Consider the following 14,514-nt stretch of genomic DNA (forward strand, 5'->3'; position numbering starts at 1 on the left):
GTTAGTAAGTACCAGATCCTTCTCAACAAACACCCCTGCAAAGAAGTTCTGTATCATGAAGTTTCATGTACTAGAGAAATCATAGAAGCCACACCTTTTTAACAACATAATACTAGGTCTCATTCAAAGGCCATGTAATCTACAAGTACGTTGATTTCTGCCGGTTTTATAAACATTTTCTCAAATGAAACAATGTTACTGTACACTGATTATACAATATATAAAAAGAAAAGCTTCTTTAAAGTTATTTTTTCAGCTACCATCGTCTCTTCCTACTTTTAAATAGCTATTAAAATACTCAAAAATTAAGGCTCGAGAAAGGAAGATAAAATGAATTTGACTACTTCGACTTAATATTGTATAATAGTGAAATGGGAAAGGGAGAATATGACTGAGGAAGAAAATACAAAAAGTACTAAAAGAAAGAAAGGGAAAGAACACAAAGATGAAGACAAAAGAGAAAAGTAGGGAAAGAAAGAGAATAGATAAAAGCGTAACAGGAATTCATAATATCAGAAGTTTTTCACATAATAAGCATATACAGATATATTACTGAGGAATTTAATAGAAAATATAAATAAAACTAAGCATGCTGCTGCTAAGTCGCTTCAGTCATGTCCGACTCTGTGCGACCCCACAGACTGCAGCCCTCTAGGCTCCTCTGTCCCTGGGATTCTCCAGGCAAGAACATTGGAGTGGGTTGCCATTTCCTTTTCCAATGCATGAAACTGAAAAGTGAAAGTGAAGTCGTTCAGTCATGCCCAACTCTTAGCGACCCCATGGACTGGAGCCTACCAGACTCCTCCGTCCATGGGATTTTCCAGGCAAGAGTACTGGAGTGGGGTGCCATTGCCTTCATAAATAGCATTTAAAAAGACAGAAGAAAAAGATTAAAAACTATTAAAATGTATTTTCCACTATAAAATCTACATAAAAACTAATTTAAAATTTAGCTATTTACTTAAATAACTATCTGCTTATATTCTTTAAACCACAAGTTTACTGGACAAAACAGAATCAACTTCTGTTAGCGGCTGACATTAACACCTACACTGAAGCCTGCTCCAAGTTAAAGTTATTCAACCATAACATGCTTGCAAAAACCAATTCCTTCACTCACTCCCAATGGATACAAATAGAAAAGAAATGTACAATGACTAAATTCAAGTTTTTCTCATATTAGCAGCTTTTAAAGTGCCAATTATCATATGCCATAAAATTAACACACAAAATATCAGTAAGATTAAGGTTTCAGATATTATCATACCAGGGAAGATAGATGCTAAAATGATACATAAATTAAGCTTCAAAAGTAAATTTTAAGTATCAAAATGCTCACCCTTAAAAAGTTTATTTCCCTCATGCTATCACTATTAAATACAGATGTTAAAAATAAACAGCTTCTGAGAAGTCAAGAAGCATGACTAATACTGATTTTCCTATTTCTGAAAACCTGTCATGAATAAAGAATTCATAAAAACCACTTAAGAGTTCATGAGTTTTTATTGTGGGGGGAGGAAGAAAAAGGAGGGAGGGGCAGTGACTCTCAGAAAACATACAATGCAAAATAATGACAGAAACATAATACTAAATGTACTGTAACTGATAGAAAAACTGATGGATTTTTCACCTACATTTCAATACCTTCTCTCAGTTTCCCATTATACAAGCTGAGATGAATAAGCCAATTCACCACAGTAAAATAACCAAATATTTAAAAAGAGGGCTTCCCTGATTGCTTAGATGGTTAAAAAACCCACCTGCAATGGTGGAGACCCAGGTTTGATCTCTGGGTCAGGAAGATCCCCTGTAGAAGGGAATGGCTACTACCCACTCCAGTATTCTTGCCTGGAAAATTCCATGAACAGAGGAGCCTGGTGGGCTACCGTCCATGGGGTTGCAATAGAGTCAGACACAACTTAGTGACTAAAAACAAAAAAGCTTGTTTTACAAACCAGTTTTACAAACAGAAAGTATTTGCCCTAACATGGTCACTAGGAAACCAACTTGCTCAAAAACAGAAATTCCATGGTTGATGACTTGGTTACAGTACCTAAAAACTTCCTGATCAAGTTTTTGGTGTAAAATTTAGCTGGGGTTACTGAAGCATCATATAGGCAACTTATGCTCAAATAATTAAAGGAAAAGTAAGTTCTCTGTAATGTTCTTGCCTTTTTTGGAAGGCTGAAATTATTTCAAAATAAAACTTTTTTAGAAGGTTACGAATAAGAATTCCTACTGGTAATACAATAGAGAAGTTCAATAATAATTTTTAAAAATCTATCAGCTTTGGTAAGTAAAAGATAACTTAGGGCAGCTACTGTAGGAGCTAAGGAAAATAGCAATGAGTTGAAGATACTTATCAGTATTATTATTCAAGATAGTTACAGAAGTTATAAACAACTAAATTAGGGTACAAAAGAGAAATCAGTGTAAGTACTGACAAGAAGAACACAAAATTATCAGTACACGAAGATGACTGTTTTTTATATAGAAAATCCAAAAGATGTAACTGAAAAATACTGAGTATCGATCAGCTAACAAAATGTAAAAGTTAGCTTTTCTACATCACAAAACGACAGGAGAATAACATGGTAAAAAAATTGATAATTCCACTTAGTAATAAAAAATAAATAGCATTTTCCATCTATAAAAGATTCAAAAAAATACAATAGTAAAAAACAGCATTGGACCAAAAATGTGCTTGGAAGAAAAAACTGTGACATTTTTCACAGAGAATAATTTGGTCATACATGTCAAAACCTTATAATTATTCACAAATTTTGATGCTATAGACTAAACAGAGGTATGTGCAAAGATTTACATGCCAGTATGTTTGTCAGAGAATTTTACAAAACTGAAAATGAAAAATAACCCAAAAAACTAACAAAAGGGTTCAGGATGGGGAACACATGTATACCTGTGGTGGATTCATTTTGATATTTGGCAAAACTAATACAATTATGTAAAGTTTAAAAATAAAAAAAAAAGGGGGGGACTGATTAAACAAACTGTGGAACACAATAAAATACATGCTAATGATTAAAATAACAATGTGAAAAAGGGAACTTCCCTGGTGATCCAGTGGCTAGCACTCTGTGCTCCCAATGCAGGAGACCAGGGTTCAGTCCCTGGTCTGGGGAACTAGATCCTGCATGTCACAACTAAGACCCGGTGCAGCTAAATTTTTTTGTTTAATGTGAAAAAATTAATGTCCTTGAAACATGTTCCTAACATTAAAAAATGCAAATTACAAAAGAAAATGTATAAGTGTATGTGTATATGCAGCACGCACACACAGAAAAAACGTCTTCAAAGGTTGTACATCAAAATGTTAACAGGTTCCAGTTCTAAGTAACATAAAAGTAAGCATATTCCATTCTTTCTCACTGAAATAGCCACAAAACCTAGAAAGAAAGTATGGAGCATTTATTTCAGGACACTGAAAAGCAAACAACTAGCGTGAGAGGGGAAATAGAAAAATGAAAATCAGAGCTTACAAAGAAAAAACAAATAATAAAACTGTAGCAATCAATTCAAACATATCTGTAGTTATTCTAATTTAACTGTATTGTGGCCAGAGAGAATGATCTTTATGATAATGAATCTCTGAAATTTTTCAAGACCTTTTTAACCAAGTCTTTTTCAGTGGCTATAGATACCAAATGTGTATATCAAAAAAAATGTACACTGTCTTATCTGCTGGGAACAGAGTTTTATGTTTCTATAAAATAATCCTGTCAATTCTGGTATTTAAAGATCCAGTTTGGGGATTTTTTTGGGGGAGAAGGTCTGCTTGATCTACCACATTTCAAAGGTAGGTTGTTAAGTACATAAAAAGTCATCATATATTGTTTGGAGAACTGTACCTTTTAATATAACTCAGCATCTGGCCATCAATGTTTTTGCATTAAGTTTTATTTTGGCTGATTTTATTTTTGGATACTACTTGTCCACTAAGCCATTTCCCACCCTTTCACTTTCAATCTTTCTTACCTCTCCATTTTACCTTTGTGTGTCAGAGGACACACATACCTGGACATAATTGCTCCTTCCTTTTAATATCCCAAAAGCATTAATTGCGCTTCCTTACTTCTTTGCTCTGGTTTCACACTGTAGTTAGTAGTCTACAATATCTCCTATACAAAGCCATTAATTCTGAGGGCAAAGATAGCCTTCAACTAGTTGCTTCAGCATACAGCATACAGATTTAGGGAACTGAACAGCCTGCCTCCACTAAGCAATATTTTGAAATTCAATGTAGTCAGAATGAAGTAAAAGCTCTCCACTTATCACTTTTTTCTGTTATGAACAAAACATAAATGTTAGATATGGTAAAGGTTATTGACAAAATCATAATGTCCTTTTCAGTATATTAAAGAGAAAGAACACCTGTATGGCAGAAATGGCTAGCTACCCATCAATATTTGTGCTTCCCCTTTCAGAATACAGAACTGTTACTGAGATATGACTATAAGACATATATAACATCAATAAAAATAATTTTTCTCAATGAAATTTGAGAAGAATATACATCACTTTCAACCTGGGGATAGCAAGAAGTGGACAGGTCTTCTCCAGAGCATCCTCTTGAAAAAGCTGAAAACAGTACAATTCAAAACCTAGGTAGCACACAGCAGAGCCTCTGGATAAAGGGAGTCTGGGCTTCTGATCGGAGAAGGCGATGGCACCCCACTCCAGTACTCTTGCCTGGAAAATCCCATGGACGGAGGAGCCTGGTAGGCTGCAGTCCATGGGGTCGCTAAGAGTCGGGCTTCTGATACACTGACTTTATCTGGTACATAAAGAAAACATAACATTTTTGTCATGATAATCCCCTGAAATTTATGTTAATGTGTCCTCCAGTTAACATTAACTTAACTTACACAATTAGTCACTTAAGTTTTCCCTGAAAATGTTAATAAAAAAATGTTACAATAATATAAGCATAAAAATAGAAAATGTAAAATAAGCTATGCATTTCTTTTTCATTTACAACAAGGTATTCCTTAAATGTTCCAGAAAGGCACAGTGATGAGAGTTTAAACTGCTGAGCTTCTGCAAGTAGTTAAGAAATGATTGTGCTATCTTTTGAATAATACATTTCCATTTTTGGTTCAAGTTCTTGAAGAGTTAATACATTACAAATATTCTTAAATTATTTGATATATTTTCCAGCTATTATTAAACTCCCTACAAGAGATTATTCTTCAGAAAACCAAGCCCTAACCAGCCTAAGGTGACAAGCATTAAGCAAGCAAACACAGACACACAACACAGCTTCCATTTCATATTCAGTATTTTCTGCAGAAGACAAAACCTTGATTAAATGACTGCTAATTTAACAAGGTACACCTCCCGTATACCACAGGTGTGTGCATGTCATGTCCGACTCTGCAACCCCATGGACTACAACCCGCCAGTCTCCTCTGTCCATGGGATCTTCCAGGCAAGAATACTAGAGTGAGCTGCCATTTCCTCCTCTAAAGGATCTTCCTGATTCGGGAATCAAACCCACTTCTCCTGTATTAGCAGGCAGATTCTTTACCACTGAGCCACCTAGGAAGCCGTATACCACAAGTATTACAAATTATAATAAGGTATTTGTCATCTACATCAAAATATCTAAGTTGCCATTTTCTCATCCATAAAACAAAAGCTAGATCAGAGGCTTGCTGGTAAGTCAACTCAGTCATGTCCAACTCTGTGCGACCCCATAGACAGCAGCCCATCAGGCTTCCCCGTCCCTGGGATTCTCCAGGCAAGAACACTGGAGTGGGTTGCCATTTCCTTCTCCAATGCATGAAAGTGAAAAGTGAAAGTGAAGTCGCTCAGTCGTGTCCGACTCTGTGCGACCCCATGGACTGCTGCCTATCACGCTCCTCCGTCCGTGGGATTTTCCAGGCAAGAGTACTAGAGTTGGGTGCCATTGCCTTCTCCGAGATCAGAGGCTTAGCTGGGGCCTATTGAAAGACTTCAGTGAGTATGTGAATATCCTAAAGTGACATGCAAATTTTAAATGTACGTGCTGCTGCTGCTAAGTCGCTTCAGTCGTGTCCGACTCTGTGCGACCCCATAGATGGCAGCCCAGCAGGCCCCAGAGTCTCTGGGATTCTCCAGGCAAGAATACTGGAGTGGGTTGCCATTTCCTCCTCCAATTAAATGTGCATACATGGGTCTATAACTATTTCAAAAGATTTTCAAAGGTCCACATTCCAAAAAAGATAGCTAGCTAAACCAGAAACGTCTGAAGTAGCTTCTCCTTCTACATTTCAAGGACACTATGATCCTGATTATCAGAGTCTGAAAACTCTGTGATTTTGTGCAGTTGAGTTTTTGTGCAATGCAATGAATACATAAATGGCTATTAAGAACCAGACATTGTATTAGATCAGGGGCTGACCAAATGAGGCCGTGCCATGTTTTTATTAAGTTTTATTGGAACACAGTCACAAACATTAGTTTATTTACAGTTTATGACTGATTTCACCAGTACATCAGAAAAGTGGAATAGCTATAACAGAAAATATATGGCATGCAAAGCTTAAAATATTTAATAACTGGGTCTTCATAGAAAATATTTGCTAACCTCCATGACAGATGATGAATATCAAAGACATCTAGGTCACTTCAGACCCAGTGGGTATGATTTTTAATTTCTCTATACCCTAAATACCTGCACATGTATACATACATATACATATATATTCTGAGTAAAAAGGTAAGGAGAAAAGAAGAGACAATTATATGACAAAAGAAAAAGGAACTATGCACTGGAACACAAATTATCTGAGTTTCTTGACCAAATAAGTAGAAAAAAAAATTAATGAAAAAATATTTAATCAGAAAAAACACATCAGTTAATTAAGAAGCCCTGAATAAATTAAAGGACAATACCCTTAAAGCCATTTTAGAGAAAATGTAGAGGCAGTGCATCAAAGGCTGGCTTCTTACAATGACCTTCAACAAAGCCAAAGGCTGTACACTTTAGAAATCACAGGACTACAGAATCAATTAGAAGTGATCCCATTTCTAAGCTAGATAAAGTGCAGAGACTACTGAGGAAAGCATGAATGAAGAAAGAAAGAAATGAAACATCCTTAAACTTTCCCTCTAAATAGGAACTGTCAATATATCTTCCTGAGTATCTTAGGCCCACAACTCAACCTGTTATTATTAGCAGTTATTGAAGTTTCTGGTCTATATATTAACTGAAAGTAAATGTGAATGGTTCAAATCAGGCAGATTCAAACTCTTTTGACCTCTCTCCCAGCAAGAAGTATTACATCATAACCCAGAATAAGCACACATATGTGTAAGTCTCTTGAAATATGATTAACCTTTACTACATGCCACACACACTGAGATTTTCTAGTCTATGCTATATATTTTTTAAATGCTTTCCATGGCCCACTAAACTGCTTTCACAATACACTCACTGGTCAGGATGCATAATCTCAAAAAGACTGTTCCAGATAACAAGATCAGAAATTGCAAAAAAAAATGAGATATCAACTTGCTATTCCTTTCCTATTGGAGAGGTGCCCATCCTTCACGATACAAAACAATTATTGGCAACACCAAAACTTTTCTCAAAAAAGCAACTCTGAATCTACATAAATGTTTGAATTCCAAAATTATAACCACAGATGCTGGAAGAATAACTTTGCCCAAGAAATTTTGAGAACAGGAATTCATTTCTACCATGAAAGAACTTTAATATAATTTCCAGACAGGATATTATTACAGAAATGAGTCCACAAATAACCATATGAGTTAATCTTTAAATAAAATGATTTACCATTATCCAACCGGATTCTCAAATTATCCCTTTTCTTTCCTTTGGCAATATTAAGTTTAGCTGCTCTGCCTCCCAGTAACAGCCCAACAAGTTCAGTTACTTCCTAAAGCAACTCCTTTAACTGTGATTTATGTCAGCATGAAAAACGACTGAGTCCTCCTATTAGCTAAGGCAGAAAAGCACATTAACCCAAAAGCTACCCCAAGTAGTTCAGTAGAAAACAGCTCTGTTTTCTGACACTAAAAATAGGACATTTTATGCTACGTCTGTTTTTATGTTTTATACTTCTAAAAATAGATCAGTTCTCATCCTAAGTATCAGTGTAAATTCCAACACAGACTCTAAAGAATCATTAAAAGTATGGGACCTGTTTCAAGTACATGTAAGTTAGCCCATAGAAGATTTTTATCAGTGAAATCAACAACTGACAAAAGCTTTAAATTTTTCTTAAACAAGTTCTTTCCTAAAAGAAAAAAAATGTCATGAGACTCAACAGTTAAACCTAAAACTGATTCTTTGCCAGAATACTGATGGAGAGAGTTCTATACAATGAGTTGGCTTCAGAAGTTTTACAGGGATATGTAGTCAGAAATTTGGAGGGACATAGGGGTTGCTCATTTAACAAATAAGAATAAGCTATAGCTTAATTTAATTTACAGTTTAATTAAATTCACCAGGGATTTCTCCCAAGGAGTTAATAATTAAGTAAAAAATTTATCAAGTGCTATAAACATCACACTACTCTAAGAAGAATTAGAAACATTCAGAAGTAAAATAACTTCTTTTAGCACTTTCTCCAGCCATAGCAATTAATCTATTTATTCTAAAGCCAGAGGGAATAGTGAGACCTGTTAGGTAAAGTTCCTAAGAACACAAAGCATCAGTAATAACATCACAATAACACTAGTTAAATACGCTCAATTCAAATGTAATTTAGAACCTAAATTTGAGACAGGAGGGCTATGAAATGATGCAACTAATGCCAACCTCTTACAAGTAAAGTAGATGGTGCCAGAAGACAGTCAAAAAATAACTAGTTTGAATCCAGCAGAAAGCTTACAAAGCTTTGGGGCAGAAAACAAGTGTATACCAATGTCAGCTATACCTCAAAAAAAAAAAAAAAGTAACTGATAAATGAAAGAGAAGTGACTGATAACTGCTAACTGTAAAAAGGCAGCAATGCACCTTGGCCACAGAGCCATCATGTAACAATCACTTTTTTGTTTTGGGGGTTTTTTTCCTTTCATTAAATATTTATCAAGAAACTGTTATTTGAAAGCCACTACTCTTCCAGACAAATAAAAATTTTAGGAACTGAAAAGAGAGATGGTCTCCCAGTTACAAAACTCTATGATTCTGTTAGTGAATTTTACAGTTTTCAGAAACTGAGAACAACTTAGTGTCATTCCTTTGTTTATCAGGAAGCAAGAGGAATGAAGAGACTATACGTATTTATTGCTATTGCTATTGCTAAGTCACTTCAGTTATGTCCGACTCTGTGTGACCCCAGAGACGGCAGCCCACCAGGCTCCCCCGTCCCTGGGATTCTCCAGACAAGAACACTGGAGTGGGTTGCCATTTCCTTCTCCAATGCGTGAAAGTGAAGTCACTCAGTCGTGTCCGACCCTCAGCGACCCCAGAGACGGCAGCCCACCAGGCTCCTCCAGCCATGGGATTTTCCAGGCAAGAATACTGGAGTGGGGTGCCATTGCCTTCTCCGATAAGTATTTATTACTCAGAGGCAAATCATTGCTTGGAGAGGATGTAATAAAGAAACTTAAGGAATAATCTCAAGCAAACGAGTACCAAACCTTGAATGATTCCAAAGCTCTCACAAATGTCTTTCAATCTGTTCTGACGTTATGCAGCAAATGTACATATACTTTAAATACTTTATGACACTAAAAAATAGGGAAAATATATATTCTACAAAGGGCTACAACAATAATAACAATCAAAATTTTGGTTTTATCAATCCCCTTAGAAGTTACCTGGTGGCAAATCAGGATCTGTGGGAGTGGCCTGTTGAATTCTTCGGGGTTTTGCTGATGTTTTTGTGTTCTCAGTAGTACTACGGTTGGTAGAATTAGAACCACAGCTTTCATGGTCATCCTATTTTTATTTGGAAGAAAGAAAAGCAAAGTATCAATCACCATTCAAAAATTTTAAAAAGTTTTCTTGAATGTATGTAGGTTATTAAAATTGATGTTAGACTCTTCCAACTTTATTTTTTTAGCTATAAAAACCTATGTAACCAAAATTTTTGTACTTTGTACTCTTAAACAGCATTTTTAAAACAAGTAGTAGTTTAAAATCAGAAACTATTTCTTTAGTTGATATCAAAACAAACCACTTGATAATGTCAAATATGGCTTTAGCAAAAGAAGACAATTCAATTGAAGCTTTTAAACATTTTCCATTTGAAAATCTGAAATAAATGGTAAGGGTTTTAATTTTCACATATTTGTTTATATATTAAAACCCTCACCATTTTGTGAGTTGGGAATCCAAGCTGTCTTCTTAATCACATTTTTTTTAATTAGTAATTTTGTTTGTTTTAGTTTCTAAGTTGTATCCAACTCTTAGGGCTCCACTGTGGATTTCCCAGGCAAGAACACCTGAGCAGGTTGCTCTTCTCCAGATCTTCTGGACCCAGGGATAGAATCCAGTCTCTTGCATTGCAGGCAGATTCTTTTCCACTGAGCCACAGGGGAAACCCATCTTTTTTTCTTGGTAATAATTTATTTTTTGTTTGTTTTTTTGAAGTCTATTTTTTTAAGCTTTTTTTTTTAACTGAAGGATAATTCCTTTACAGTATTGCATTGGTTTTTACCAACATCAATATGAATCAGCCAGCCCACCTTTAAGGATTAATCTTAATCATCTTTAGAATTCTTGGCACCCATTTAACAATGTTCACTGAATTGTTATTATTCAGATTAGATAAGAGGTCTAACTAGTTTCTAATATGGATAACATAAAAACTTCAAAATATACATATTTTTGAAATTTACACAATACAAATGAGTACTCTTTACCTGACTTGATTCAACGAACATTTATAAAATGTTTTTATGTGTTAATCGCTAGATTTACAAAAGCAACTGTCCTCAAAGATTCCAGAATCTATTTGAAATACATAAAACCAGTCTACAAGAGTACTTTTTTGTTTACTTTCAAGTAATAGGAACACAAAGAGTCATTCTATTTGGAAGAGCCAGAGAGATCAGGTCATTAAAACTGAGTGAATGTTTTAGGTTAAAATCAGAGGTTAAATGGGGGGAAACTATAAATAGCACATACAAAGAATAATGATCAGTCAAAAGAAAAAAAAAAGCCACAATAGACAACATTTAAGATGGGAGAACAATACCAAAAGCTAAAGGCGGGGTCTAGTTCAATAAAAACGCAGTCATGTAAAGAACGATAGAGATGTTGTCAACCTTCATTCTATTTGATACTCAAGATTTGGTAATTAGGAGGAGGGTGCCAATAAACAAAAAAAAAAAAAAAGGGAGGTTTGGTAATCCAGTAGAGGGACAGGAGTGAGAAAAGTAAAAGAGTAGATCAAAGGGTGAATAACAAGTTAAGATGGAAAAAATAAGCATAGATTGCTCTTTCAAAAAAACAGGTATTACAAGGAGGAAATAGATGGGGTAGTAATATGAAATAAAAGCATCTGACATCACCTTATTCCTTTGGGGAGGTTAAACTAGCACATTCTGCTTGAGAGATGCCTATGAGGAAACAGATCAAATACCTCTCCAACACAAAGGGAAACTGATGGTATACTGTGCATCATTAACTCATTAGTCAACAATAAAACTATTTCATAATGCTTAAAAGAATGGTCATGAATTTAGTTTTTCTCTTATATATTTGAAGAGAAAATTTCAAGAACTAAAAGAAGGTTACTACTAAATTTACCATTCTAATACGATACTACAGGCAATAAGAACAGTGATAGGCCCTCCTTCAGGATACAAAAATGTTCTTCACTACAACCACTAACAGGATTATATAATAATAAAAATGAATCTTTTACAATATGGCATGACTTCAGATGCTAGTCATACATTAGTAAAAGAAAAAATTTCTGTCTGAAACTTTGTTACAAGCAAAAAATTGAAAGATTTGCTATAATAAAAAATGAAGAAAATTTGCGCACAAACTTGTATTCATTTTAAGTTAATGCAAAACAAACTTCACAGCATTTCATTCCACGAAACAACTTCACTATTCAATCTTTATAATGACATCTTCTGTTATTTTGGGGACTGTTATAGTCTCTAAATACTAAAAGACTACTACTGTGAATAAAACCTCACTGTAATTACTTTTAGTTCAACTTAGATCCTTAAAAATGTCTGTAGTCATACACTTCTGCACAATGTTAACATTAAAAGCACACTATTAATTTTTGAAACATATGGTTGTCTCAAAAGCCCAGAAGTAAAACATATTCATTAAAGAGATGTGAAAAAGTTCCAAGTGAACTGCCAAAACTAGCATAATTATGAAAATATTTAACACTGAAACCATCTGAAATCACATACTGTATATAGATTACAGTGATGTCATAATAAACATTCCAGCCAAAATGCACTAAAACTACTGCAGTCCAATAAATCTGGCATACACTAGATGACAAATACCTTAAAGCAAGAAGAAAGAACAAGTTATTTTATTTTTAAAAAGTTATTAGCAGCAAAAAAGGGTAAACTGCATAGATTAAGTATAAGTTTTCAAACAGTCTTTTAAAAAGTGAATAAAGCTTCCCTACAATCTTCACGTTTTTATCATTTAAAAGAAAAACAAACTAACTTTATTTATTTAAACAAAAATTTTAATAACTTAAAATTTCAGTGTGCCTTAAAAAAGGGCATTAATCTTGGTACCCATAGGAATGAAACAAACATTACCAAATACGTAAACACTTCTTTCTTAATTATGCTTAGGAAATCATGGGTGCATATATATTATAATTAGAAAATAATTCTTTTGACAATTTCAACTTGTTTTCTTTTCAATTACATTTTAATTGCATCAATTATAAGTGAGCTTCCATTCAAACCATGCCCCAACTAACTTAAAAATAAAGTAAAACAATTATAATATTTACTATTAACACTGGAATCATTAGTTTGAATTCATCATCTGCTTTTAACCAATATGACTATTACACATTTTAATTCATTGAAAGTCTCTAACTTCTAATAAAAGAAACTCTGTTCTCAAAAATACTAGCTAAAATGTTTTGAGATAATTTTTAACCCCAAACACATTACAGTTATATCTTTCTTATTTAGGTTACAATTTTTCCAAAATGTCAAGTTAAGTATATTTCATGGCAAAAGAATGTTGTCTCTTGGGGACCACATAGCTATTTCTGAAAATACTGCCCTTTGCTCCTCATGAAACAAGCAAGAATGTCATTTCCTTACAAAAGTTCCTAACAGAGGGAAAATGTGGCAAAACCCTGTATTTAAATAGATCCGTTACTTTCACACTGACAGATCATGGGATCATGTTGCATACTTTTCACCTTAGCCCTCGAAGGGCTAGTCAATTAAAACTGGAAAGCCATCAACTCCCGGATTCACAACAGTAGAGTAAGCTTGAGGACAAAACTTAAAACAGGTGACTGAATCATTCTAAGTCCTTGTTTTAGAAAAAGGTTAAAAGTAAGAAAGAGTTGAGGAAGGAGAGACCAAAAGACACAACCAAGAAGTGTCGTGTCTTGCATTCTTCAGCCCTGCAGCACCAAACTTGGGAGGCAGAGGACTAAGGCTCATCTGGCAGCTCTGGTCACTCCCGAAGAGAGTGTGAGGGCCTTGGAAACGAACTGCTGCAAAGCCCGTTAGGTAAGTTCACCTCTAACCCCTCCAGAAGCAAGTACAAAGACAACAGTCGCAAAAAAAAAATCTCTAAAGGTAAGCCGGTACTTTGGAGAGTCAGAGAGCCAAGGCAAGTCAGCAGTGCAGAGGGACACTTGTAGAACATGAGCTAGCCAGGAAAAATATACATATATATTACCTTCTGGGGTAAAATTGGGCATCTCTGGATCCCTTCTACTCTGATAGGAATATTAATAAACTTAACTTTAGTCATTTAAAAAAAAAAAAAAGCCAAGCCACCTCAGTAAAGGAGGTGTGTATACCTCCAGCCTCTTCACACATCAGCTTAAGCCCACAACAAGAGGCTGCTTCCATCTTCTCTGCAATCAAGGGTGTGACAGGCTGGGAAAGAAGAAGAGAGAGCTGATGCTCCCCTGCATTCTTTTACTGGAACCTCCCAAAAGGAGGGACAGCTAACCTAACAGGCCAAAACTGAACATACGCTAAGACATATTAGGCTACATTTTAACAGAGAAAGAGATCACTGTCCTAACTGTAAACACCTGTGTGGTGGAGCCACTCTTCTACCTGAGAGCCATGTTCCCCACATGACGTGATAACTAACCATCGCTCCTCTGGCCTTCTTTTCACATTCTCAGCCATGTAATCCAGGATACTGCCCCTTCCAGAGAACAATCAAACTCTACTGGTTAACAGCATAATGTTAGAAAAAATCTGTCCTTTATTACTGCCAATGACATTATTTTTCCTTCGAATCAGTTGGTATATATCATATAGGCAACTTCTCCCCTCTTTTTAAAAATCACTGAATTGAAGTGTTTAGACTCATCCTTAGATTTGGAATGTGAAATAGGC

At 35.0% G+C, this 14,514-nt stretch overlaps 1 protein-coding gene across 27 annotated transcripts in view; it reads right to left on the reverse strand.

Annotated features, from left to right (window-relative positions):
- The window catches only part of VPS13B (vacuolar protein sorting 13 homolog B), an 807,303-nt gene that overhangs the window by 743,464 nt on the left and 49,325 nt on the right, over window positions 1–14,514 (reverse strand). For all 27 annotated transcript variants that reach the window (XR_011570715.1, XR_011570716.1, XM_070803099.1 and 24 more), the window contains one exon: window positions 9,793–9,913. Coding sequence is in view for 25 of the 27 variants with exons in the window: in XM_070803099.1 (XP_070659200.1) it covers window positions 9,793–9,913 (121 nt within the window). In the remaining 2 variants the exon portion in view is untranslated. The remainder of the gene's footprint in view (window positions 1–9,792; window positions 9,914–14,514) is intronic.

This window comes from Bos indicus, chromosome 14, assembly GCF_029378745.1.
Source record: "Bos indicus isolate NIAB-ARS_2022 breed Sahiwal x Tharparkar chromosome 14, NIAB-ARS_B.indTharparkar_mat_pri_1.0, whole genome shotgun sequence".
Classification (NCBI taxonomy): domain Eukaryota; kingdom Metazoa; phylum Chordata; class Mammalia; order Artiodactyla; family Bovidae; genus Bos; species Bos indicus.